The sequence below is a fragment of the Micropterus dolomieu genome, linkage group LG03 (genome assembly GCF_021292245.1).
Source record: "Micropterus dolomieu isolate WLL.071019.BEF.003 ecotype Adirondacks linkage group LG03, ASM2129224v1, whole genome shotgun sequence".
NCBI lineage: Eukaryota > Metazoa > Chordata > Actinopteri > Centrarchiformes > Centrarchidae > Micropterus > Micropterus dolomieu.
The window spans coordinates 26,615,185-26,642,958 of NC_060152.1; the positions used below are offsets into that span (position 1 = coordinate 26,615,185).

The window sequence follows — 27,774 nt, forward strand, 5'->3', positions numbered from 1 at the left end:
CCAGCACTCTTTTCTATGCATACGTTCTTTAGCTTTTAGTGGTCTGACTCCGACAATCAACAGGTTAGTGTTTCAGTTAATGTACGTTACTGTAAGTTAGTTAGTATTAATTAAACACATGGGTACCTGATTTAGCGTATTATAACGTTAACCTCACATGGCTCCTTTGCATTCGCCTTACAGTTATCGTTCTTTGCAACCCACTTATCTTGGCTTTACTTTTTAGCGTTTGCTAATTAGCATTGAGTTAGCATGGTTAAGATAGTTTCACCTAGCGAAAGGTTAGCGTTGGCTAACAACTCCAGCACAAGTATATTTGAACCGAAACGAGTCTTGGTCATTAGCTTTGCGGTTTCAGCGCTGCAGTGACAATCGCCGCTGTGCTCGACTCTGCTACAAATTCGGTTTAAATGTGGCGGTATGCATCATTTGTGTAGTGACGACGTGGGAGGCGCAGCACGCAGCCAACAGAAGCTAATGTTGCTAGGCAACAGACCACCGTGAATATAAGCTTAGGTTTTAACTTACACTGACCAAAACATACGTTGTTTTCTAACTTATTAAAGCTGTGTAACTTATTTCAGAATAGCACAGAAAACCTGTGAGTTTATGGGATAACCTCTGGTCGTTACCTTAGCATCTATTTGTCCAGTCAGTTACCATAGTAACAAGCCACAAGCTATAACGCCAACTACAGCTACGTCCTTATCAATAACGCTGAGTAACGTTAGCCAATTAGGACTTGCTCGGTCCTGTGCATCGTAATCGCATCAAAATCGGTGTACTAATAAACCGCTAACATGTATTGTCGAGTAATACAGGTACTTAATAACGTAACGTTAGATGAGGTCCTGGTGTGAGGTATGAAAGAAAATGAGGGTAAGTAAACGTTATGTGAGTCGTTAGCTTAGTTAACGTTAGCATTTTATGTTGACAGCTGGGTTTTACAATCACCTACCTAACGCTACATTGAAATAATATAAACGTTATGCGTATTGGCTCCTTTTATATGCAGTTGATTACTAAGTTATGCGGAATAACGTTATGCGCTGAAGCTAATTTACCTCAGTTTATGTGACTGTGTGAGTTACAGTATTTCGTGTTACTTAACGTTAACGTTATTTATAATTTATATCAAGCAACACCGCAGTGTGTTCTCAGCACGGTTTTATAGGCTTCTAATCCGCTTTGTATGTCTTATTTTTAGGGATGGGAGAGCCGCCTGTGGTGATCCTCCAGCACCAGATGAGTGGCAGGTAGTGACGGCGCAAAAGCAATGTTGCGCAGCAGTGTACAATGAAGAAGATATTCAGCTTTACTAAGAAAAAGAAACACCCCTCCAGTACCCCCGACAGTGGGAGTGTGCTTTCTGTTGGATATGAACTAAAAGAAAAGGACCTCGGGAAGGTTCACAAGGCTGCCTCAGTGGGTGATTTGGCAAAGTTGAAGCAGCTTGCTAAAAAGAATGATATCAATCAACTTGACAAGGAGAACAGGTAAGTGGGATTAAAGCACTTGATCGAAGTCTTCCAAATTGTCACCCCACAGAAGAATGGCGCCATGCAGATTGATCTCATTAATTCTATGGCTTTTGCAATAGATGTAATGTGGCAAACCTAGGATATATTTTTGATAATTATATGTAGTAGGGCCTGTGGAATATTTTTTGTGTAGTAGAGCTTGGTTGTGGTAAATGTATGTCCAATATTTTAACTGCAAAAGTAAGCTGTGTGTCACTCCATTGTTTCTTTTCTACTTATGTTTCAAGGTAGGATCTAGTTACCCATAACAATTAGTTTGTGTCAGAAGTAACTGAGTCGTATACATGGAGTTCTTGAGGAAATTTACAGAATGTGATAGTGAAAGAATTGTAGAAGTTGATCTTGTCTGAAGCTAAAATGTTCTGTTTAATATTTATCAAATGTGGAGCGTTACACACTCAGTAACTATCTAATAACTCTCACACAATTTTATTTCTAAAAGCGAATTCCCTTTTTTGGACAGCTAATTAAATTATTAGTTATGTTATTATTATCTTTGAATGCATGTATTGTAAGTTGCTTCAGATATATAGTATGTCAGGCCCTGCAGTTAACTAATAGAACAGAATGTTTTGATGGAGTAATTAGCTAAGTAAGGCCTAGGTTAAACATAGCTGTGAAATCCATGTTAAGGTCAGTGGAGGTGTTTTAGTAAGAAACAGGTTGCTTGCATGAGAAACTCTCTCCTTTACTTTTACAGAACTGCACTCCATATTGCCTGCGCCAGTGGACATGTTGAAGTGGTGCAGTTCCTCGTTGAGAGCAAAGCCAAGCTTAACCTATGCGACAATCAAAACAGATCCGCCTTAATGAAGGTAATCCTGGGTGATGAGACTCCAAGTCAGAGTGATTCTTCATTTAATGTTAAATATATTGTGAGGATCACAGTTGGCTACTTCTCTGATGCATTGTTTCAAGCCTTGTTCAGACTTCTGGGTTCATGTCAATTCTCCACTATATCAGGCAGTGCAGTGCCAGCATGAGCGCTGTTTGAACATACTGCTGGAGAATCATGCCGAGCCTAACCTGGTGGACATCAATGGCAATACAGCCCTACATTTAGCAGCAAACATCCCATCCATTTCCACTGCTGTCCTGCTGCTCGAGCATGAGGCTGACATTAATGCAAAAAATAAGGTGATCTCATCTTTTTTTGTACCACAGTACAGTTTCTCAGCCTAGGCAAAATATATAGACAATCTTCAGACTTCATGACAAATAAATTTGAATTGTGAGTGGATCCAGCTAAGATGCAAGGAGTTGGACAATAGTTGACGTGCCCCTGTATCTTAATGATAAAAATGTTAACAAAATATTAGCTGATATTATCATAACAGTATTTATTGCAGTAACCAACTTTGGCCATTTAGGGAGGACCTCTTAGTGTGCACTGGTTTTATACCACAAACAATACTGTCTACAGCACCAGCCAGTAAACCTCAACCGATATTAAAACATAGAATTTCAATGTTTCTGCCACCTGTGATATTTGAATCTTTAGGAGGGATTCACACCCTTGACTGTGGCAGTCCGCGAGGACCATATCGAGATGGCTGAGTTTCTACTCAAGGAAGGTGCAGATGTGAATTTTATGGACCAAGACCAAAGGTCAGTAGTAAACACATTTGTGGTAACTATCTTATAACCTTAATGTTGCTGAACTCATTGTTAACAGTTGGTCATGTTGCTGTCATTGATTTTACCTTCAGGTCCCCATTAATGATAGCGGCTGGCAATGGACAAATTGGTATGTTGCGGCTGCTGTTGAGGTTTGACACAGATATCACACTAAAGGATGCCAAAGGATGGTCAGCTGATGACTACGCAGTGATGAATGGGCATCATCCGTAAGCTGTGCTTCTTTTCTTTGCAGTTATGTTCCTAGAGTGGTATTTCCTCTGTAGTTTATGCATTTGCTGTGTGTGAGAGGAACACAGATCTGAAACAAACTAAACAACTAAAGCCTCCAATGGGTCATTGTGTAGGTATATTTCATTCATTACAAATACAGTTCCTGTAGATTCTCTCAGCACAGTTACACACAGTTGCAATAGTAGAATCATGATGTTATGACATTTTCAGTAGGGGTGGGAATCACCAGAGGCCCCATGATACAAATTATCACAACACTTATGTCACGATACGACATTATTGTGATTTTAAACATATTGCGATGTATTGGAATTTATTACTGTTTTCCAACTTTAAATTGTGTCCCCAAAGGAAAACTCTTTTTCTAGTGGACTGAAAAAGCTATTGATTTTATTATTATAGTACCAAATTCTCATGTACAATTTATATAATAAAAGATTGATACTTGGCGTCTGTGTATCGATACAGTATTGCCACGCAAAATAATGCGATACCATGCTGTATTGAATTTTTCTCCCTCACCCCTAATTTTCAGTGTCTTGACTCTCCTTGTAGTTGTTCCCTCCTGATCATTGAGCACAGTACCCAGAGGAACGATGGCCAATCCCTATCACATCAAGGTCCAAGCAAAAAGACGAAAAAAACACTGTTGGGCAGTCCTTCCCAAGACGCTGAAGCAGGCTTCTCTTTGGGAGGACCAGCTACTGACAAAGATGGTAGGGAGATATGTTTTCATCATATAATAGTGAATGAATGTGGTCTGAGGGATATTGTGTGAGGATATTATTATTGTTTGTCTATTCATTATTGACTTTGATTATTTCATTTATTCCTCATGCATTACCTCTTCACTGGATCTAGAGCATGGAGAAAATGAAGCAGGGAGAGGTATTACTTTACTTAGATGAGCTTTGTTTAGCCAAAGGCTGTCAGTTTCTTGCCTGTAAAGATTATTAACAGCAACCTTAACTAAGGACGGATACTCAACCTATTCCCGTTTTCAGGCAATGCTGCTTTGACCAACATGCTTTTTCCACTGTTTCCAAGATTTAGATGCCCTAAAGAGCTCGCTTTTTGACAGTTTTAATATTAAAATATGACACCTACCTTTTGAAGTTGATGTTGAGTGTTGATCTGCTGAAAATATGTTCCTCTGCTTTGTTGCAGATTTTGAAGACAATTCTCAGTCAGAGTCACTAAGTCGGTGAGCACACTTTTCTTCCTGTGATCTTCAGCTTACAATTACGACTATTATCGACTTCCCGACTCAAACCATTTTTCTTCCCTCCTCAGGGTTTCAAAAAGTGCTGCGGATGAATGGCCTTCATCAGAAGATGATGATGAATCGGTTTTAATAGAAAAGGTTGGTGTAACGTTTTGTCCTTGTAAAGTGTGTTTTCCTAAATTTTGTTCTGCCCTTGATTTGATATGCTGTCTTTTAGAAACCACAAAAGGTCAACCTAAGGAAAATGATTGCATCTAAAAAGGGAGAAGGTACTGAGAATCTTTTAACCTTATTGACTGTCCCTCTATAGTTTGTGGTTTTGGTGGTAATCTTTTATCCCTGCCTGCCCTGTAGCTTCTGCACTAGCTGACAGATCCTTGAGTGGTACAGAATCTGAGCCAGAGAGTGAGAATAGAATCCAGAGAATCCCATCCCTCCCAAAGGCTTTACCATCCAGCAAAGCTCTGCAGCACCCAGTAGATCCCTCTCCCGTTTCCTTACTTTCCAAAGCACCCCAGATGACTTCTACCCCTCTTCTAAGCTACAGAAAGGTAAAATATATGTGTTGAAGTTTTGCCACTTCCATTTCCATGACATCTTTCTCCTTCTATTTTTCTCCCAAATGCGTAAAACAAGCAGACAGTGCAGCTGAGCAGGAGAAAGGAAAACACTCTGAGCAGCCTTCAAGTAGTAAAACAATGTCAGGCTCTCAAGAGGGAAGCCCAGGAACCGAGGACTCTGAAGAGGAAGTTGGAGATGAAGAGGAAGAGGAGGAGGAAGAAGAAGAAGAAGAGGATGACGATGAGGAAGAAGATGAGGAGGATGACGAGGAGGAGGAGGAAGAGGATGATGATGATGATGAGGAAAGTGAAGAGGAGGATGAGGAAGAGGAGGATGGGGAAGAAGACGAAGAAGATAATGAATGTGAGGAGAAGGATTATGACAACGATGTGGCTTCTGTCAGGGCCGGCACTACTGAATATGAAGATATACAAAAAGCCTATATTACTGGTGCACTTCAGATTACTGACAGTGCTGATGGTGAAAACATACCTGGTGCTGACATCTCAGTGAACAGTGAGACTAGTATTGCAGGTGAGAATATAGATGCCTCACTGAAAAAAAATGAATTTTCTTCCCCAGCTGGAACAACAAGTTATGCAATGGCAGTGACATTAGATGTAGAGGAGGATTTTGTTGTGTCAGCCGTTAGGGTAGAATCAAAATTTTCTGATGAAGATGACAGCCTTGGGAAGGAATGCATATCGTCATCAGACCAAAACAGAATTTCAGACATGGGTTCAGCTCGAGGCCCCACACCATCCAGACATCATATGGAATCTTGTTCAACTGCTGAGGTTAAGGAGGAAGAGTTTGAAAGAGAAATGGAAAAGGAGGATGATGACTCCTGGAGCAAAAAACAAAACAGCACCGATATAGTGTGGAATGACAGCGATGATGAGGAGGATAATCAAAAAGGCGCATTTGGTCGCAACACAGTACTTGCTAATCGAAGAAATGTGGTGCTTGAGGATGGTTCTGCTGCTGAAGATGATGCTGGATCAAACAAAGAGAAACAAGGATCCTCATGGGGCTCCTCATTAGAGGACAGTGACGCTGACCTACCTAGAGAAGATGAGTTAAACAAGGACATGCTTGATGAGAAAAGTGATGTTCAAGCATTAGATTTACAACCAGAAGCAGCAACACTGGATTCGATATGCACATTACCTCAACCAAATGAAGACCACCCGGATACCTCATGGGATTCTTCATCACCAGTGGTACCATCTACAAAATGTGTCTCATCTCAGGCAGTGATAGATGAACCAATGCCCTCTTTAGTATTATGTTCAGCAAGCACTCTACAACAAAACAGACCAGAAAAAACAACAGTAGATGACTCAGGTAGGTCAGAGTGGGATTCCTCTTCTGAAAATAATGACGACAATGACAATGGCTCCTTCGCAAAAGGTGATGTGCTGTCACCAGTTACTAAAATAAATACTGGAGCAGCAAACCAGACTGGACAGCAGCAGTGTTCTGATGGCTCTTGCGAAGAAGAAGATAAAGAAAGTATTGAGAAAGAGTCAAATGACCCCTCCCCTGCAGTGTCACCAGTTCCTGAGGTTGAAAAAATAACCAGAAACCAAATGCTAGATAAAGATGATGTAGAATCAATTGGTCAGTCGTCACTAATGGAAGGAAAATTAGACTCAGAGAATGAGAAAGGCGATGATAGTAGTTGGGATGATGAAGATGAAAGTGATGAGTCTGAAAAGCAGAAGACAAAGGATGATGAAGTTGCAGACTGTGGTAACGTCTTAAAGACATGTCTTTCTACCCCAACCAGTTTGCTGTCACCAACGTTGAGGCCCACAAGTGCAGTAGAAAAGAGGTTAGAGGAAGAAGCCGAAATAGATGATATTGAAGGAGATGAAGACAATGAAAGGGTTGGTCAATCTAAGGTCGATGGAAATGATGAGTCTTCTGAGGATACCAGGCTAGAGGAGGAAAGGCTGGTGAGTGTTCAAAAAGACAATCCCAGCAAAGATGATGAGACAAGTGAGGACTCTGACAGCAAGGACCAAAGGCTGCATTACGATTTTGCCAGCACCACAGTGAAATTGTCTGATGTGGGAGGTGATTCTGATAACACTCTTGACGGATGCCTGTATGAAGGCGACACGTCAGACCATGAACACAAAGCTCGATTAACTGCATACGTTCTACTAGAAAATAGAAGTGCTGTCGTTCCCCAGGCCGGAGTGTCATCAGATGACCTCAATGAAGAACGAGTAAGGGAAAAGACTTTTTCAGACTCTCCCACCAAAGATGATGTCACAGCTGGTGAGCACCACGATTCAGGCGGGAACTCATTGTCTGAAATGTTACCTCAGACTGACATTGATGATGTTGATCTTGACTCACCTGATGAGGCAGAGAGCAAAGGCATGATAAGTCAAGAGGTAGGAAACATTGAAGAGCCTGTTATTCAGGTAAAACAGTAGTGCAACAGCTAGTCTTGTAGTGTAGCAAGTTCTGGAAAGTAATGTGTTCTCTGCAACACTTTCATCAGTTTTCTTTTATTCACGTTTGTTTGCAGTTTGCGTAGTACTTTTCCATTCATTAGAGATGTCTTGTGTGTCTAGTAATGACACATGCACTAGTAGAAATAGGTTTTAAAGTGCATGATTATGAGTAAAATTCATTAATATTTATTTTTTCTTACACAGAAAGAAGTGACCACAGAGGAGCAGGATGATAATGAAGAGGAGGAGAGAGAGGAGGAGGATGAAGACGACGAGGAAGGAGACTTCTCAGATGAAAATGATCAACTTGAAGAGTCCCTTGATTCCACTTCACCTGTTCCTGAGACAGAAGTCTCTAAAGATAAGAAAAGAGGTAAGAAGCAAATCATTTACAGTTGTAGTTCTTAACAGTTATGAACAGCTGCATGTGCATCACAGAATGATGATCCACCAAAATTTACTACAACTCTACAATTACTACAATTAATACTACAACCTCAAAGTATATCTATGGCAGTCTTGTCCAACAACAGCACAGCTGTGCCCTTATTTTCTGTGGTTAACTTGAACAATTGTGAGCAGATTAACAAGATAACGGGGTCTGTGACTTAACCTGATTAACAAGATCAGCAAGACACTTTCTCCTTGATTTCATTTTATTTAATAACAGTCAAAAACGCTGGTAATTGTTTTCCACTGAATGAAGAAATTCTTAAGGAATTGGGAAATTATACCATGTCATTATTGCTGTATATCAATATTGACCCTTCTCTGTCTCAATTCTGCTAGTTACCAGCTACACTTCTCCAAGTGGTTGCTTTTTAATGTACCTAGAGTTTTGACAGGTCTGGGGAAAACTGCATTTTCATGTTATGCACCCTGGGCATGAAATAATTTGCAAAAAGATCTTAAATTAGAAACGTGCATGTCAATTGATAAATTTAAGAGCGTCAGAGCATCAAGAATGTGGTGAAGGAGACATGTGGTTGTTTTTCTTGAGAGCCCATTGTGTTTGAGTAGATGTAGAATAGAATTTATTTTATTTTTTTTGTGAATTTTGTCATGATTGCATTTTAATATGTTGTGTTTATGTATGGCTGCTACTTTGGCCAGGTCTCTCTTGTAAAAGAGATTTTTCATCTCAATGAGACTTCCTGGTAAAATAAAGGTAAAATAAAAATCATTTTTTGATTTAATGGACTAGTAGCTATGTTGTTGTAGATGTGGTCACACAGTAAAAAAGTAGGGGACTCAAACGTTTAGATGCATAAAAGTACATCAAGAACTGTATTGAATTGAATGATCCACCATGACTAAAAATGAAATTACATTGTTTAAGACCCAGAGCGTTAAAATATTTTTTTTCTTCACTGCTGCTGTCTAAGACATTTACTGCTTTTCAGTTACTACACTGACTTTTCAGCCAGTATAATTAATGTATATCTGTTGAAAAAGATTTCCTGTCTGAGCTGGGTCTAGAGAAGGGAGAGGAAGACCAGGATTCTTGGGACTCTGAGGTATCGTAAAGACGCATTTTGGAATATCTTGTAAGGGCCGGATGTTTGCTGTACAGATTTCACAGATTGATTTTTTTTTTTTCCATCTTTCAGTCCCACTCTGAAAACGCCAATATGCAGCACGAAGAGAAACAAACCTCGCACACTCAGGATCAAGAGGAGATGTCCACTGTTGAAAAAGAGATTAAAGAAAGTAGGCTTATTTGTTTGTTTTTTTCCAGACCAATCAAATCATTCCAGGCACCATTTCATGCTGCAGAAACAATTACCTTATTTAATCATAAACAAAGAAAATTGTGCTTTAGTGTATTAATGCATGCATTAATTCTGTCTGTGAGTAATGGTTAAAAATGTCTGTTTTCAGTCTAAATATGGTGTAAAATGTGCAATGCAATATAATTTCCATCAATCAAAACAGACTTTCCAACAATATGTTACATTTCTTTTGTAGACTTGTTTTATATTCCCTCTTTTTTAAGAGGGGAAGGAAGCAATAGGATGGCAGTGCTAGAGCCTCGGAGGAGTGTAGGCAGGCCAAGAGGCAGCCAGGGAGAGGGTATGAATGTCTTGACTCATAGGTCTGAGGAACAGCATGTTGACCATACCAGTGGCCTGACCATCACCTCATGATTATTATAAGCGAATGCATGCAGTATAAACTTTTCCATCTTGCCTGCTACCCTTAAATCCCATTTTCCCAAATCTGTGCCACAACAACTTCTTAGTTTGCTTGGTTTCAGCAGGTGTTGGCTCACTTAATATTATTAAGTAAGGACAGCACTTCCTGGCTGATGCTGTCATTGTGTCCAAATAAAACCAGATCTGGGAATCTAAATGCTTGTCTGATGCCTAACCATGTATCTTTGTGCTAATTAACCATAAGCTCATTTGCATGGGAATGCTTTTTACAGTGTTCTGGCAAACCCATCCAGCTTCATCAGAATGTCATTTTAATTGTGCTGACATGACAGACATGTCTTGTCTCCTGCAGTTGGTAACAACAACGATGTTGATAATGGAGGCGAACATGTTGATAAAGATGATACTACACAGAAAGAGGTAGGTTCAGCAACCAAATGCTGTAGAAGGTAAAATAAATTGATTGGTTGGAATATAATAGTAATGTTTTTTTCTTTCTACCAGACTGAGAAGGTAAAATGGGAACCGCTCAGTGTTTTGAGCAAACTTGAAGGAGATAAAGAAAGAAAGACAGGTAAATAGAATAATATGGAGCGTCATGGTTCCTGTAGGTCTAAAAGTAAAGAATTTATTTGAAGATGACTATTTGTAACTCATGTGGTGCTTTGTTTGTTTTTGACAGACTTAATGGAGGAGTTTGGTCTGGGTGATGTTGATGATCTTGAAGGTAAGATGAAATAATTCACTTGGTTTTAATATTTTTGATTCTGTTTCGTCTGCTCCTCTTTAACTTAGACATTTGAAGTTGTTGATCAACTGATGCCTCAGCCTACCCCTAAACCCAATGCACATGTATCCTTTGCAGGGTCACTGCTGGTAAAATGTCTGATATTTACAGAGTACCACCCAATATTCACATTATGAAAGCTTCACTTTCAAACACAATATGAGTTACTATCTTTTCTTAAGCTTTTGATTAAAGAGGTCATATTATGCTCATTTTCAGCTTCAAAATCTTATTTAGGGTTTGTACCAGAACAGGTTTACATGGTTTCATTTTCAAAAAACACCATATTTTTTGGCATATTTTCACCCTGTCCGTTGAACGCTTCGTTTTAGCTATGGAGTGATACACTTACCTCTACAAGATCTTTGTCGGGACTTGAACATGCGCAGTTCCTGGTTAAGGGCTACTAGCCAATCAGAAGCAGAGTAGGGCAGGTCGTGTGAAGCCGGTAAGCATGGCTTCGGTTCAGCTGTATATCCCCTTACCAGCTTAGCAACATGGACTGGAGCAAGAGTTTCAGAGTGGTGGGTTATTAATTTGTAACAAATGTATCTTTCATCCATAAAGTTTTAACATAGCTCTGTCTCTACATCGCAATAACAACTTTATGTTCATTGACTGCCTGGAGGGTAGCTAGTGTTTGGAAGGGAGAGGAGAGGCAGCAGGCGGACGTCTTGTCACTGTGTGCTGCAGCTCAGTGTGTTTTTCCACTGGTGTCTTTGAGGGCGTGTCGGACTAGCCGCTTAGCAAGCATTATGACGCACGTTTTGCTGTGACGTCACAGAGAACAAAAGAAAAGTGCTAAACTACAAATGAGTTGTTTTCAGGCAGTTCAGAGCAGTGTTTTCTGTGAGAGATGGGAACTCCCTTAGGGGTCGACTTTGGGCTTTTTCACTTTGCAAACCTATTACATGCACAAAAAGATACATAACTCAATTAAGGTGAGTGAAAAAGCCTAAAAGCACAATATGACCTCTTTAAAGTGGTCTATCTGCATGCAATTCTGACTTTACTACCCTTTGTTTGTTTCTGTCATCACACTTTTTGAAGCTCAAAAAGCAGGTCAGTAAACATAAACTAGTTTACTAGATTAGATAAGATGAACTTATCTATACACTGTTAGCTGTAGTTCCTCCTTTGAGACCTAAGTTTGATAGTGTAATAGCACAAAAACCTATCCCATTTATTTTACATTGTCATGCATTGCATGCAAGTGTAGTGGTTATCCCTGTGTAAAATGACCTACCCTCAGCAACATCAATGTGATATTTTGTTCATTGACCTGTAGCTTCTTGTGTTAATGACCCAGATGCATCAGACTGGGATTCGGCCAGTACTATCAGTAAGAGAACCCTGCCTGGCCGCAGAATGACCTCTCCTGGACTTGAGGAGTTTCCAGAGTGCTCCAACCAATCTGATAAAGAGCAAGATGAAGACGTTACTGCAGCAGCACCCCTGACGCCTCAGAGGAACATCACCTCCAACAACAGACTTCCCAGCACACCCCCTCAACCCATGCCCCATCCCCAACCTCGAGCAAGGAAGATCGTGCTTCTGAAACCAGAGAGTGACGAAGGTATGCCATATAAAGCATTCTGTGATCAAAATTATATAAATTAACTGTATATAGAGACACACACAAACATATGAAACAAAGGACATTAAAGCATTTTCCTCTTTGTTTCTTTCTTTGACTTTCTCTCATTCAGAATCAGATTGGGAACCAGACAATTTGACATCTGGCAATACAGGCAAAATTGACAATCAGTTGCAAAACAAAGCTGAGCTTCAGACTTTGGTAACACCACGTAAGGCTAACGTTTTTCTTTTTACCTACGCTGATTGATATATAGTATTTGTATGCACACACCTTGTTCGCTGACTAAAGACTCTTTGTCTCCGTAGGTTCCCCTGAGCTCTCACTGATGGAAACAGACAATAAAAGTAATGTAGAGTCTGACAAGCAGCAACAAAAGGTGAGAAATACCGAGAATATGCAATCTCTTCTTATTTTTAATCCCTCAGTACCTTGTGTCCCAGATACAACATCATACTGATGCTTTCCCATTCGCAGGGAACTTAAAATACTGTACATCATAAATTCATAACTAATAGTAAATATATGAATATTTCAAAGTAGAGTTATACAAGCTATCAAAATTTAATCACATGATCTACTTTGTTTGTCGATGCTTTGTGGATCCTCAAAACCCTTTTTACCCTTGTCAAATAAAACAAGTGGGAAAATGCAGTTTTTTGGAACCTCTAAGTGAGATAGTTTTGTAGTTTTAGCTTGTTTTAAGTAACTAGGTTGACCCATCTGTCATCACGAAAATTGGGTAAAAAAAACTGGGTTAAACATTTAAATGTGCATTTGCCATTGTTGGATGCTGCTTCACATTCTAGACGCCTGATAGTTACCTCTGTTGTATGCACTTTTGACAACTTTTTTAGACAAAACAAATTACAATTTACTGTGCCAGGTTCTCTTTATATGAGAATGGAATTTTGAAATGGCTCCATATTTATTTGAACATTATTGTATTGTAGTCCAAACTTGTTTTTTTGCATTTTTGTCCTGTCTGTTTTGTGCTTTTCCTTGTCCACCCATGCCATCAAAGGAGAAAGATGATGCAGTAGATACATGTGAGGTAGATCTAAGTAATCCGTGCCCGTTCGGCCATGTGGGCTCTGACAGTGGAGACAATTATAATGACTTTAGAGATCAACACAGTCCTGAAGAAAGACGTGAAGCAGGTTATAACGTCCCATGGGAGAAACGTTATGAGAAGCTCTGGGTAGAGGTGGAGAAAAGGGAGGTAAAATCTTCTTTCAAGAATGTTGCTGGTGAATTAAAAGAGAAGTTTGGAGAACTGCTTAAATCGAGACGTCCTGCACAAGACATCACTGTAGAAGAACAGACCACGGCTGAATATACTTCTGTAGAAGAAGAGTCAAGCGATGAAGAAGGGGAAATCATTGTGCGCCCCGCGGCCAGAGCAAGGAGTACTGTCCTTCTCACCATTCCTGAGCAGAGGGAGTCTGGACTCGAAGACTCTGTGACAGAATCAACTGACAAGTCCGCATGTGAGGACAGAGTGCAGGTCTGTGAGACCCCAGCTAGTGAGAGCAGCATGTGTCTAGAGCCAGATCTACTCGCTGATGATGTTCGTGAGGAGAGCAGGTCTCATTCACCAATACTCACCGCAGCACAGAGAGACAGCAGCATAGATCATTTCACCACAGCTTTTACTGATGAATATACCAGACCCATGTCTGATGTTGATGGCGGCACATTCTTAAAAGATGAGACCGAACTTGGGCCATTCCAGAAACCACATCTAGATATTATCTGGAAGGACAAGACTACTAATCTAGACGAAGCTCAGAAGAACAATGCGAGTTTGGTAGAGGATGCTGAGGAATTCACCAAGTCTCGCCCCACTTCACTAAGCAGACGTTCAACATCTATCCCAGGTGTTTCTGATGAAGAGCTGGAAGAGGACATGGAAAGGTTTAAACTTGAGGTAGGGATGCTGAAGGTTGTCTTCCTGGATTTGGCGAAAGAAAATGTCCAACTCCAGAAAGAGGTAGAGGATGGCCGTTCCCATAATCCCTTCTTAGATCGCCTCCCTTTCTCTTCATTTCATCCATGACCTTAATTTCAGTTCTTTTATGTAATTCCAAATCATGTGTCAAAGGGTCCTCACTGGCCATCTACCATGACCTCATCTTATTTCTTTCTGTTAAATGTTCATTTTCCATGTCTTAATATTTATTATTTTAGGTTTGATTTTAAGTATAAGAGTTATTCTTGCATGTTTCTCCTTACATTTTTGTCTTTTTATCTAACCTTATAGACATGTAGACTTGAATGACTTTGTTGAAGGTCACTTGCACTGCACTCAAGAAATGTGTTTGGCATTTTTGATTGTACTACAAAACTAAACAAAGTTTAATCTTCTGTGTTCTTTAGTAGTGACTTGTCCTTCATCATGCATGGGCTTTGCATGTGTCGTTGAATAGGTTCTGTTGCATAAACTCTCTCTTTCTATGTGATGTGGTGTGAAGATTACACAAATAATAGCCTTCTTTGACCTAAAAAGAAGTGATGTTCATATGGATTGTTTTGTGCTTTTAATGCATGCTCTGTCTTTAAACATACAGGTTTATTTTTATTAAGATTGATTTCCATGGGATGAATAGATTTGATCTCCATGGGATGAATAGATTTGTTTTTTGGCCAACCTTTTGTGTGTTTGGATGTCTCTGAGGAAAGAAATATATAATTTGTACTAGGCCTTTGCTACACAATTTGACAGTTTTATTCAGTGAGAGAACAACTTAACAACAGATAATACTTTAGGAGGGAGTTATATTGTAGTGCTGAGCTGTCTTTAGATTCTAGTTTTTAGTTTTGTGAAGATCGCTACTAGACTACTCTCTTCTAGTGTTTTGATGTTTACCATTCATATCATAATTCCAAATTTGATGAGATTTTTTCCCAGTTCAGGTTTTGAGAATGCCACAGCAAGCATTGCAATGCATGGAATCTTGCGTCTTTGTAATTAACTGAAAATACCATGTTAAATAGGGTAACCACAGTAAGGTGTTAGGTCTCCAAAGGGAGGGGTGACACTAAATTATGTATTAGTAGTGCACTTGGCCATGTTCCAAAACACATCTTAAAAGGTTGGCCCCAAACTTGTTTCAGTAAGGAATACTCTCTCAAGTCCAGTTATCAAATATTTACCCTTGTCTTTTCAGGTTGCCAAAGAAACCACAAAGACCGCAATGGAGATGCAAAAATCCAGTACTTCCTGGGATTCTGGTGGAACGGCATTGGAAGAAGTGGGTACTGAGAAACCTGAGACCAGGTCAGGATGCATGTCAAGTCCAGCTGGAGACATTCACCATAAACGGCAGCCTGTGGCCACCGAGAGGTATGCATCTATTTGCTTTTATACATTTTTAGGCCCTGATTGTGATCATTAGCAAATTTTAACTCTTGCTCTTACAATTTCAGAACATGTCCAAAATCCTTCTCTAAATTTAGCAGTCAGATATTACCAAACAGATTAAATTTTTTCTCTAATATTTGTCTGCCTAGTCATCCTCTTAATAATTTCATAACACTCTTTTCGATAAATGCCCTTAAGCTGAATGTATTTTCCAGTGTCACATTCAACAGAAGGCGCCCTGTCCAAACACTACTAATAAACACTTTGACTCCGTTTAATGAGGGGTTTTTTTTAGCAATACCTCCAAGAGCCCCAAAGTTTAGATAGTCACAACTCATTGACAACCAGGTTTATTGCTCTCCATAGCACCACCGAGGCACCAGTGCAATTGCATCTCCCACTCCAGCAGACCTCCACTAGCAACAAACAGGAGGGGCAAGCTGTAGAGGAGATCTTACAGCTGGAGCTGGTCAGAGGGGCCCGGCGCAGTAGAGCCCCTCAGACCAACACCCATGTTAATGGAGACCCTCTCTCTGTGTTTGACGATAGCAGTTTAAGTGACATGTCGGATGATGAAGGAAGGTATATATGCAGTATGCCACTTTTTTGTATCAATTTTACCTCTCTTGTCACTAACCCATAAGGTGTGTTTAGACTGAATGCAAAGTCAACTATACAGGCAGCACAACTGCAGACAAAGTCATTGAAAAGAAGCGAGTGGATGTGAACAGTCACAGATTCGCTCGAGGGAGAACTTGTAGATCTTAATTTACAGAGAGAAAAGTAAAAGGGGGGGAGACAGGAGGATTGGAAGAGACACTACTGGAGTCTTGGTAGGTTATAAGAGATTGTCTGTAAACGCAGACTTCTATACCACTCCTGCTGTCAAACTTGAATGAATATACAGAGGGGGAAGTTCTCTTTGCGTTCAGTTTAAACCTTTACCATATTCTTGGTGGGTGATGTTTGGGATGCAATTTTTCTGGATTTTAATTATTTTCCTCCCTACATAGTTGCATGACTAACCACTGATTTTCCAAAGCTCGAATAGTATACTGCATTATACCATTACACTTCCATCAGCTCTCACAGCTTGAGAACATGCACATCTGTTTTCCATGTAATCCGTTATTCTTCGTGTTTGTTGGGCTCAGGTTGTCAACCAGTGGACAGCAGAAAAAAAGCGAGGTAAAACACAATTTCTCTTTGTAACTAAAGTTTGAGTACACAATACATGATGAGAAACTGAATAATATATCAGACTGCATTTTGTTTCCATATTAAGAACCCTGAAGAAGTGGAAATGGCAGAAGACTTTGATGAACTCACTCAGTCATCGGACACAGCCACAGATGACATCGACTCTCCCACATCAGGCTATCGTCACGCATCCCTCCTCATTCAGAAGCTGGACTCAACCACTTTGGGTACCAGTTCTGCTAGTTCAGCTAATTTATATAATACAATTAATAAAAAATAAATGAAGTGAGTTTTAAAAAGAAATTAAAAACGTGTTTTAATGCTTTTGTAACTTTATCAGTTTGTTCATTTAATTAGCTAAATACATTTACATAATCCACATTTGAAAGGGAGATCTGGTAGATGCTCATTAAGTGATTAGACCTGGAAGACTCCCTTATGCCATATTATATCTCACAGACTCAAGAAGCATGGTGAAGCTGCAGAACATTTTCCATGAATATGAGCGCTCCATCCAAAAGGTAAGAAGTCGCCATGGCTACCTGGCGGACAAGGTGAGCCAGCTGGAAATGGAGAGGGCGGAGTTGAGGAGCTCTCTGGAGGAAGTTAAAGATGTAAAGTCTAGCTTGGAGCGCAACCAACTGGAATTGCAGACTGAAGTCACAAACCTCAAGTGAGAACTACATCCTACTTTATCAAAAGCTAGATTACTCTGTTGCTATTTCTTTTCATGGTCTTGGTCTCTTCTAATATCTCTGTGCCTCATATCTTATGTGATCGGCTGTTTCATGGATCTTTTTGGATTTGTATTCTGATTTCTTGACTTGACATGAATTAATGTCCTACACTTGGTATAGATTTCAGCTTAAACAGGAGCAGGAAAATCGCCGCAACGCCACCATGATGTACAACACCACCAGAGATAAGTTGAGGAAGACAGAGGAACAGCAACAGTTAGAGGTTCAGGAGAGACAGAAGGTGGAGCTCACGCTCAGGAATCTGGAGCTGGAGATGAGAACACTGGTCAGCAACATGAAACAGGTACACTTGGTTGTTTGTCTAAATTTTGTTTGTGTTAATGTTGGCTAATGTTAGTATTATTATTGTGTAGTATTAATATTGATTGATATAATTTAACTATCAATATTAAATTATTTTAGTTCTGTTGTTTAGATCATTTCACATAACATTATGTATGTTGTACAGTAAGTAATACTGTAATAGTCCTTATACAGCATTTTATCAGTAGCCAGCTTATCCAGTTGTTGCTTGGTGTACATGTAATTGTTACAAGCATGGGTTATATGTCCCCCACCCAGCTTGAAGAGGACCACAGTGAGACCCAGAGGCTTTTGGCTCAGGAGCGCAATGCTCGGACGCTGCAGGAGAATCTGCTCAACAGTCATCTCCGTAAGCAGCAAGAGATAGAGGATGAGAACAAAAGAAACCTAAACAAAAGCAATGAGGTAATCGTTACACAGTGGTGTCAATAACTGTAGAACATATTAGTTTATGGTTTCTTAGATGCTATTTTAACAGTTAGCACCCATTAATGTTTTGTTCTTTATACGTGGCTAGAAATTAACAGAAAAGGGTGTGATAGGTTTAAGGTTTTGAACATTTAGAATTTGTAATAGAAGAGTGGGGTACTATAGTGTCAGTAATGGAGGAAACGTTTTGTGAATTAATAATACATTTTGAAATCTTAAAAGAAAACATGCAGACTCTAGGCAATCTTAACTTTTTTCCCTGTTGTTCATAGGCCTTGTCTCAGCTCACTGAGGCCAGTGACAGGGAGAGGGAGTTGCTCCAGCAGACTGCTACCTTACAGGAGCAGCTGACCATCCTGAGAGCAGACCTCGAGCGTTCGCAGGCCAATAGCAGTCTCAAAGAGAGTCATCTTTTGGAGGAGAACGATGCCCTCAAGGAACAGCTAGAGGATGCTCGGCGAGATCTCAAACTCAGTAGTGAAGCCTTGACCCAAACTGTCTTCAACTGCAATAACCAGGTGACCACCCTGAAGTCTGAGCTAGCCATAACAACAACCCGCCTGGAAAATGAGAGGCAGATTCGTGAAACACTGGAGTCAGAGGTTGAGTCCGTTCGTGCCCGCCTGGCTGGAGCTGTAAAGGAGGCAGAGCTTTGCCTGGCAGCTCACACAGACACAGAGAGAGCTCTGCTTCGGGAGAAAGAGGAACACCAGCGTCTTAAAGATAGATTCACAGGTTAGTAGCGGTAGTAATAGATGGTCAACTCCAAGCTCAAAATTGTAATAACTCAAATTTTGTTTAATACTCACTCACCTATGCCCTACTAGGCAAGTGTTTTGTGCTTGAGACTTGGAAGTTATTTATCAAACAGGCACACCATCTTGGAAGAGCAGTTCGATATCTAATGTGCACCTTATGGACTTAAAATGCACTTTATATTATATCCATTTCAGGGAAAATCAAGTGAAAGGGGCTTGACTATAGCACATGCCCAGTTACCACTGACCTAATTTGGCATAATATTTCCTTTTGTTTAAAACAAAACTATTTGAACCAGTATCACTCTTTACCCTGACACTGAGTAGCTGTTGTACGAGTTGCTCTGTCAGGGCCAGTTCCACCTCCCACCATGGTCCACACTGGCTGTGTTGCTTGTATTAAACTGTAAGCTGCTTATTGTTTTGTGCATCTTTTTGTGCAATCTTTTTGCTTAACCCCTGATGTATTTATTCCTACAGGTGAATCAGCCTCTCAACGTGAGGCAATCAGCAGCTTGTCCCAGAAGCTGGCCAAGGCAGAGGCTCGTGCAAACAGCATGGAGAATGAAGTTCACAGGGTCACACTGCAGCTGACGGAGAAAGGCCTACTGCTGGAGGTCCTACAGCGTGAGAAGGACCAGGCAGCTGTACGTGTCAAGGAGCTAGAAACTACTCTGCAGGCCGAGAGGGAGCTGGTCAGCCGTTCAGGAGCACGCCAAGAGGCCACACAGGAACGGCTAGCCCAAGCGCAGAGTGAGAGCATGTTGCTGCGTCAACAGCTAGAGGAGGCACAAAACAAAGGTGTCGCAAAGGAGCGTGCTGTGACAGATGCCCAAGAGCGCTTCAGTGACATTCTGTCCAAGCTGCGCTCTGACTCTGAAGAAAGAGTACAACTAGTGGAAGAGAGAAATAAGGAGCTTGCCAGTAAGGCTGCTGATCTCCGAGATCAGATCTACAAATTAGAAGAAGAGAAGACCGAAAGAGAGGTAAGATTAGGACTCTGCAGGGTAAGAGGATTACCCTAACCTCTTCCTCCAGACCCACTTTTAGCCTTTTGTCCACATGCCAGTTAAGGATCTCCCTTTATATCTAACCAAACCATGCTTTCTTTGGATTCTGTTTGAGCACAGACTAGTGTAAGACAGCTGCAGCAGGAGCTAGCGGACTCTCTCAAAAAGCTGTCAATGAGTGAAGCTTCTCTGGAGGTCAACACACGCTATCGTAATGACCTGGAGGAGGAGAAGGCTCGGCTCTTTAAAGACTTGGACAGGCTCAAAGGAAAGGTAACGGCAGGGAACAGTGCCACCTTGTGACCTCATATTCTCGCCATGTCTCTGACACAAGCTGTTTTAATGATTATGAAGCAAACAATTTAAGCTGTACTGAAATTAGATGGTTCATTATCACTGTTAGTTTGTTTATTTAGCATTTTTAAACATTTTAGTATAGTATTTTAGGTGATAGAGCAGTTGGTCATTAGCAGTTATAACTTTCACCCCCTATAATCCCTGAACCAAATGTTAACTTTGCTGATGAGGTGGATGCTTTGTCTCTGTCATGTAGCTGGAGGAAAGCGAAGACCAGTATGTGCAGGCTGAGAGACGTATTAACAGTCTGAAGAGCAGTCTGGATGAAAAGGAAAAGGAACTCAACACTGCTGCTCAGAAACTCCAGGTGGCGCTGTCTGCCTCAGCAGCTTCTGATACCACCATCAAACAGTTGGAGGAAGCTGTGCAACGGTATACAAATACACAAACACATGCTGTCCACACACACATGGGATTGAAAGATTGATCAATTTATTTTATTTTAGTAGATATCACATCTACGAATGAATACTGTGAAATTAATTGTAATATAAAGTTAAAAAGATAAGCCAGTTCCATAACACAGAAATAATTAACACTAACATATGTTAAAAGCATTTTCAGACATGACTGTAGATATGTTTTGAAATATAGAATATGAGTGTCTCTGATGCAGAGTGTCAATGTAATGTCACATTAGGCTGGAGATAGAGAACGCCAGGCTGGAAGCTGCTGCAAAGCAACAGTCCAACAAAATTGATGCACTTCAGAAAGGGGCTCAGGAAGCTGCCATGGTGAGTGCTGCAAACCTAATCCTATTACTTGCTTACACTTTACACAGGATCTACCTATCTACTTTTTTTGTGACTTTAACTCAGCATTGTGATACTTAGAGAAGTCTCTTCAAAATCACATAGCTGACCCACATTATGAAGTCATTATTACATATTAAGATATTGAATCTTTTTCCAGCAATCTGACTGCTCACCTGGAGGAGGGGTTGGTATTGTTGATGTAGGCTTAGTTTGTCTGTGTGGGTTAACCTCTGTTTTCTCAAAAATAATATAAATTAACAAAAATCTTAAAATCATACATATTTACAAAATGAAATGCACTTGGGCTTTGCTGGCTGTCTGCACAAGCTGCTAGACCAGGAATCCAAACATATGGAAAAAATAATAACTTTATGTCTGTTTGGGGTTTTCTTGGTGACGTCAAAATGTGTTTTCTCTTTTAAGCCTGATCTTGGTTTGCGGGGTCACTTTCACTACTTTTTGCCTCAAAGCTGCATGATGCATGCTACTTCCTTTGGTATAAAGTGTCTTCTCAACTTTTTAAATTGATAAAGAAAAAAATTTAAAGGACCTGTGTTATTCACTGTTACAATGCTTGTCTTATTGCTGTAGGTCAAAGGTCATTTGGAGGACTTGGTTACAAACCTCCAAAGCAGTAAGATGACTTTGGAAGACCAACTCAATAGAGAGGTTGGTGGCAAATTTTGTGTCTAACTCTTCAGTTTAGATTTTCATTTCTACCTCTCATTTTCTTTTCTAGTCTTTGTGTATGTAATTCACCTGAGATCAGTCTGATCAGGGACGTCCGACATTTCTGAGTAGCCAACCAAATGAGAAAAGTAGCCAGCTGAGGAGTGTTTAGACAGTGATATATTTTCTTTTATGATACCTTTTAATTATTACTTATAGAAACAGACCTTGTAAACCCATACTTTTTTCAGTTCATACATAAAACAGAAATGTAGCCCCTAGGGAAGCTTTGAACAAACTGTTTTTATTTTGAATGTTTCTAGAAGCAGTGGCATGTACATCATGAATAACGCAAAAACAAAAATATTGAAGCAAATTGTTTCTCTTTCTGGAAAAAAAAAGAACCAGTTTCACCTTTTAGTCTTTTCAGACCTTCTGTTACATACTTACATTCAGTCAAATATTTTCTCTAGAACTGAACTAAAAAATAAAAAAACAAATGAGAAATATGCCACCTTTTTACAGCAAATTTGAGACAGAATGTCTCATAGGTAAGATGAACAAATGTGATCATTGTAACAAGCTTACTTCTTTTTATAAATATTCACTTCTTTACATACAGTAAATCTTGCCTCTGTCTTTCTCTTTCTTAGGTTCAGAAGCAAAGCATGCTGTCTCACACAGCCCAGGACTCCCAGGCCTTGTGGGAGGAGGAGCTGAAGAGCCGCTCTAAGTTAGGACTGCGCCTGGCAGAGCTTGAAAAGGAGAAAGGAGAACTGAGCACCCAGGTGATCATAGTGATGCATTCATGTGCAGGCTAATGTTATGATGAATTAAGTAGCTGTCTCTCCTGATGATAATATATACCATGGCCTTGGTCTCAAGAGTTATCAGCCTTTTGCCTGTGTTCCAGATGGAAATAGAAAGGAGGAAAGCCAAGAAAATAGCGGAGCAGAAGAAAGCTATAGATACCCGGCTGGATCAAGAGATGAAGAGAAACACAGAGCTTCAAAAAGAAATGTACAGGTGACTCCTAACGTCCTCCTTGCGCTCTCCTCACCTGTGGCAGTACTTCCTCCTACTATTTAGACACAAGTAGGATCCAGTAGAGCGCAGTCTTACCTGGCTTATGTGGCTGTGGTGAACCAATGTGTGTAAGGTTGTACTTTTTTCAGGGTTTTTTTTAGCTCAACTGCTTTTAATGTTTAATAAGTCTTTGCAGTGCTTGTGTGTCTTGTGTTTTTGTAATCCGCTTAATTGTGGCTGATTTTGTGTTTCTTATTCTTTAATGTATCTTATTCTGTTGAGGATTAACATTCATTTTGAATCTGTGACATGTGTAACATATGTGTTGTATTGATAGGTTTTGAATCTGAACATGTCACATTTACAAGTACAAATTAGTTAAATGTAATCAAAACTGGTTGCATCTTTGTGCTGCATATCAGTAATAAGAGAAATATAGTTTGGAATAATAGTTATTAGCAGAGGGCAGGTTTGTGAGCTGTGAAAATTGTCTTTATTCATTTGTTCACTTCATGTTTTTGTGCATGTGTTTTAAGGTTGCGTACTTTATTAAAGACTGCAAAGAAGAAATTGCGAGAGCAGGACGTGGGTGGAGCTGAATTTGCCTCTCCTATGAGCAGTCTGCGGATGGATCTAGGCAGACACAGCCAGGCCGATGGTGCCTTTGGACGAATGAAAGAAAAGGTTTATCTGTCTGATACATACTGTGATTTGGTATAAACCACCAAATAATATACTACTACTAATAGCAGAGTTTGAAACTTTGTCTTTAGAGACTCCTTGAGGGTCACCTCAGCTGTTAGACCTTGGCCTCAAACATTTCCTCTGCCTTTCTTACATCACTAGGTGGACGATCTGCAAGTGCAGCTGGAGAAGGAAGCATCCCGTCGTAGCCAACTAGAGAAGGTGAATGGGGAGCTTAAGGATCAGTTGGCCTCCCTAAAGAGCTTGAGCCGCAGTAATGACCAGCTGGAGAGGAGTAAAAGACAGTTGGAGGAGGAGGTGCTGGACCTGAGACGTCGAATGGAGGCTTCTCAGATGGAGCAGAGCCAGGTGGAGCAGTACCGCCGTGACGCAGAGGAGAGGGCCCGTCAGGAGATACAACAGAAGCTGGAGCAGGTCAATGTCTTCCTGCAGGTAAACATTCTGTTTTGTGAATTTTATTGGTTAATATGAACAAACCTGAACATGCGTTACTGAGCAAATATGTGATTCACACGTATTAATCAGAATAAGAAATGAGATTCTAAAAATGTACTGAATAAATTAATTGGTGTGTAGTTTAGTTTGACTTTGGAAGCTTGGTAAATATAGATTAAAAACATCACTAAGTCTGATTTCATATGGTTGTGTCTGTCTGTCGCCCAGTCCCAGGCAGCTTCCCAAGAAGCATTGGATCAAATGAAAGCTGCCAATGAGGCCAACCTGCGCTCCCAGCTGGAGCAGAAGATCCAGGAGATGGAGGGGGAACTGTGCCGGGCCCGCACCACCCAGCGGGACAGCCTCAACCAAAGAGACTGCACACGCACAGAGCTAGAGCGATACCGCCAACTCTACACAGAGGAGCTGCGCCTCCGCAAGTCCCTGGCTGCCAAACTAGAGAGGTGAGACCAGCATTTTCACAGTTTAGTCCCAGGCTTTCAGTGAGGTAGAGGGGATGCTCTGATCAATCTTTTAATACCTGATATCTGTGATGTAATCAGACATAGACAGTGCCGATGGTGACAAACGTGTATCATTATCAAGGACTAACCTTTGCTGTGTTTTCTCCGTCAGGGCCAACAGTCGGCTCGCAGAAGCCAATTCCAAGTTGCTCAACGAGCGCAGCAGGTCTCTGATCAACAGCAGCATCGTAAACGGTAGCTTTGGAGGGCCCACACTGGACGTGAGCTCTTTAGGTTCACCAGCAAACTATGGGGCCACACTAGGGCCCCTCAACAGGAGCCTAGGCCTGGGCCTCTCCCTCCTCAGCCCTGTGACTGAGGGACAGAACAACAGGGTGGAGGACTACCTAGCGAAGGTCTGTTCAGTAATTAATTAACACACTCATTCACTCATGGAGATTACAGAGGAATATTCTTTATGTAGACAAGTTTATGCACTTTGGGCCATTTTCATTTCCATAGCGTCATGGTTGTCTGTGTTGTTAATGTTTAAATAGTGGTGGTTTGTTCAAAGATGTTGCTTTTTATACATAAGTTAGTGCGTTGTTACGTTGTCATAACTGTATTATGCGTGACAGTTACACATATAATGGCTCTCTAAATTCTCAGACATCTATCTTCCCTCTACAAGAATACCAATAATTTCTTCTCCCAGTTTTTTCCCGCCTCCACATTGTTTCCTTTTTCACTCTATCTCTAGTCTTTATGGTAGTGGGACTTTACTTCTAACCTGTCTTCTATTTCTTACTCTTTTAGCTGCTAGCTCAAAAGTCTGTCTCTCATCTCTCTTCTCTTCAACCAGACCCATAACCAGGTTTGTAGATGTGTAGATGTGTGTTCAGCTCAGTACCTGATTGGCTGCTGTTCTCTTCACCCTGCTGGCAGGCCTACATTTATGGCTCTGTGATGCAAACCAAGATGTTCAGGGTTCGCATGGTGAAAAAACTACAGATGTAAAAGTTTTGGGAATCCTAGCAAACTTACAGAATATTTAAGTATTTGCTGAGCTTCCCTAATACTGCGTTCCGAAGACATTGTAACCCTGTTATTAAATCAGATGACTTTAATTGGAAATAAAAGTGAAAGTTACAACTCTACTTTACATTTCTATCGCAGCTTTTTCCTGGTTCATCTTTCAGGAATTACCTACTTAAGTGGTTCACACAGTTGGTATTGTAACTGAAATAACAGATTGTCAAAACGGATATGACAAATATTATAATAAATTAAAGAGTCAATAAGTTGAGGTTACAAAAAATGTGAATGAAAAATCCAAGAATAACAGTGAGAACTGAACTGGTGAAATGTGCGGGAACTCTGGGTTTTGCATTGTGTGGTTACCCAAGTGACACCTGAAATCTCAAACCCTTGTTGATTCTCTGCTTTGAGTTGACTTTCTCCATGCTCTGAAGTTGGCCGGTACAGAGGATGTGGTGTATTCAAAGCTGATTTTAAGATTGAAGTTAAACACCACCCGTTTTATTAAATAAATGTCCTCATGTAAAAAGTTTATATCAAGTTTGTCGTACATCCATTTCAAGCATGCATTAAAGAACTTAACAGAAAAAAGCCTACCTACATCTAATTATCAATCGGAATAAAATGTGTTGTCTGACACAAGACAGCACAGTTGAGCAGTGTAACACACAAGGTATAGAACACTGCATATGCATATTGGAGATGCATGACAAGCCTACATACATAACTTACATGCATATTACCAACATACCAACCATGTCAAGACACAAAACCTACAAAAGATTTATATATTTTGTTTTATGGCCGTACACCTTACCTTGCACCTATGACAAAGACAATGTGAAGAGAAATATAGTTTGGAAAAAAAAATTTAACTGAAAAATAGACAGATCTCCCTTAGGACTTAAGCTAAAGTAAAGAAGTTAAGCAGAACTATGTGATTATATATAGTAAGATACTTTAAGTACCTCTACCCATCCACAAAAGTGTGTGTGTGTGTGTGTGTGTGTGTGTGTGTGTGTGTGTGTGTGTGTGTGTGTGTGTGTGTGTGTGTGAATGCTACACATGCATACAGTATATAATGTATGTGTGTGTCCAGGCACATCTGCGTGTGTATAGTTCAATACATTAAATTCTGCAATAATTACAATTAGCAGAGAAATAGTACCATTTTCCTAGACAGCAGACATTTGTATTTGCGTTGTTAGTTTAAGAAAACTTTTATTTACTGTAAGATTTTGTTGTTTGTTAAAATGACGATTTGCCTCATTGAGGGAGAAATCTGACATCAGTTGACTATACTGACTCAGGTTTAAAAGGCAACATCAGATAGCCTGCAGAAACTCTACACTGAAGCAGAGCTTCCATGCTTGGCTTGTCTTGCTGTGTTTCACTCAACACTCCTAATTTTTTGCAGTGTTTTTTCCACTATTCAAGTACTTGTCATTTGTCATTTACCGTAGTATTGTGAAATATCATCCCTTTATTTTATTTTTCTACATGTGTACATTTATTTATGTTTGTTAGCTGATATAATTCACAATAAACTTTTTTTTTCCAGATGCAGACTGAGTTGGATAGAAACATATCAAAGGAATTAAACAACGGTGAGTGCACTGAGGCTGGAAAAATGGCACAAATCTTATCTCATATCTTAGCGGCCTTATTAGATTAGTGGCATTATCTGACTTGTAGACTGTTGTCTCTCTATGGTCCTCAGCCACAGCAGAGCTGGACGTTGCTTCAGCCCGTATGTCACCAGTGGGCTCTGCCTCGAGGGAGAAGCTAGACCCCGTCAGCAGGGCGACACAGCAGTACTTGGAAGTACTAAAGAAAAATAATATGATTTGAACACTCATCACAGCTGCTGGCAGTCAAACGTTGTATTTCAGCCATTACAATCATTTAAATACCGACTGCACCAACAATAAGGCCAAAGCCACTGCCTAGTCATATAACACCCACTTTGTACGTATTCACTCTCCCTTCTTTTCACTTGCACATTGCACTTAACCACTCAGGAGCAAAGGGCATGAGTCATATATTTTATTTATATATATATATATATATATATATATATATATATATATATATAAAATTATAATTAGAGAGCACCTCAAAAGTATTTGTTCTTTCTGATTAATTCTGTTCTGTATCCGATCTGTAACTTTTTTGTTTAGCACTATGTCTATATATATATATATATATATATATATATAGACATAGTATATGTATAAAATACGTATACAGAATTGTGGTTTGGATTTTGTTATGTGAATATTGGTGTTGCTAA

The 27,774-nt window shown here is 40.1% G+C and overlaps 1 protein-coding gene across 8 annotated transcripts; it reads left to right on the forward strand.

Moving 5' to 3' along the window:
• Nucleotides 1-27,477, forward strand: si:ch211-272n13.3 (ankyrin repeat domain-containing protein 26). Of its 8 annotated transcripts, none has more exons than XM_046044882.1 (46): nt 1-63; nt 1,208-1,496; nt 2,242-2,356; nt 2,505-2,678; nt 3,043-3,149; nt 3,251-3,388; nt 3,969-4,129; nt 4,275-4,301; nt 4,581-4,617; nt 4,707-4,776; nt 4,856-4,907; nt 4,993-5,189; nt 7,875-8,043; nt 9,126-9,187; nt 9,281-9,380; nt 9,639-9,743; nt 10,179-10,246; nt 10,331-10,400; nt 10,509-10,553; nt 11,664-11,675; nt 11,923-12,189; nt 12,323-12,421; nt 12,519-12,589; nt 13,235-14,140; nt 15,381-15,556; nt 15,941-16,156; nt 16,729-16,762; nt 16,860-17,001; nt 17,234-17,447; nt 17,632-17,815; nt 18,094-18,240; nt 18,537-18,999; nt 19,503-20,008; nt 20,153-20,305; nt 20,586-20,761; nt 21,030-21,123; nt 21,302-21,328; nt 21,736-21,813; nt 22,467-22,601; nt 22,727-22,839; nt 23,376-23,523; nt 23,686-23,976; nt 24,208-24,443; nt 24,616-24,859; nt 27,043-27,088; nt 27,202-27,477. In XM_046044882.1, the coding sequence occupies exons 2-46, from the start codon at nt 1,297-1,299 to the stop codon at nt 27,330-27,332; spliced, it is 7,206 nt and encodes a 2,401-aa protein (XP_045900838.1). In that variant the 5' UTR covers nt 1-63; nt 1,208-1,296; the 3' UTR covers nt 27,333-27,477. The 8 variants fall into 8 exon arrangements, with proteins under 8 accessions (XP_045900838.1, XP_045900836.1, XP_045900840.1 ...); XM_046044880.1 differs by lacking the exon at nt 1-63 and adding an exon at nt 506-879; XM_046044884.1 differs by lacking the exons at nt 1-63; nt 21,302-21,328 and adding an exon at nt 506-879.
• Nucleotides 27,478-27,774: the final 297 nt, after the last annotated feature.

Coding starts and splice junctions, on each gene's coding strand:
- si:ch211-272n13.3 (XM_046044882.1), top strand. CDS start 1,297: ATGAAGAAGATATTCAGCTTTACTAAGAAAAAGAAACACCCCTCCAGT. Junction 18,241..18,536: donor ACCTAAACAAAAGCAATGAG/GTAATCGTTACA, acceptor TGTTGTTCATAG/GCCTTGTCTCAGCTCACTGA. Junction 19,000..19,502: donor TCTTAAAGATAGATTCACAG/GTTAGTAGCGGT, acceptor TTATTCCTACAG/GTGAATCAGCCTCTCAACGT.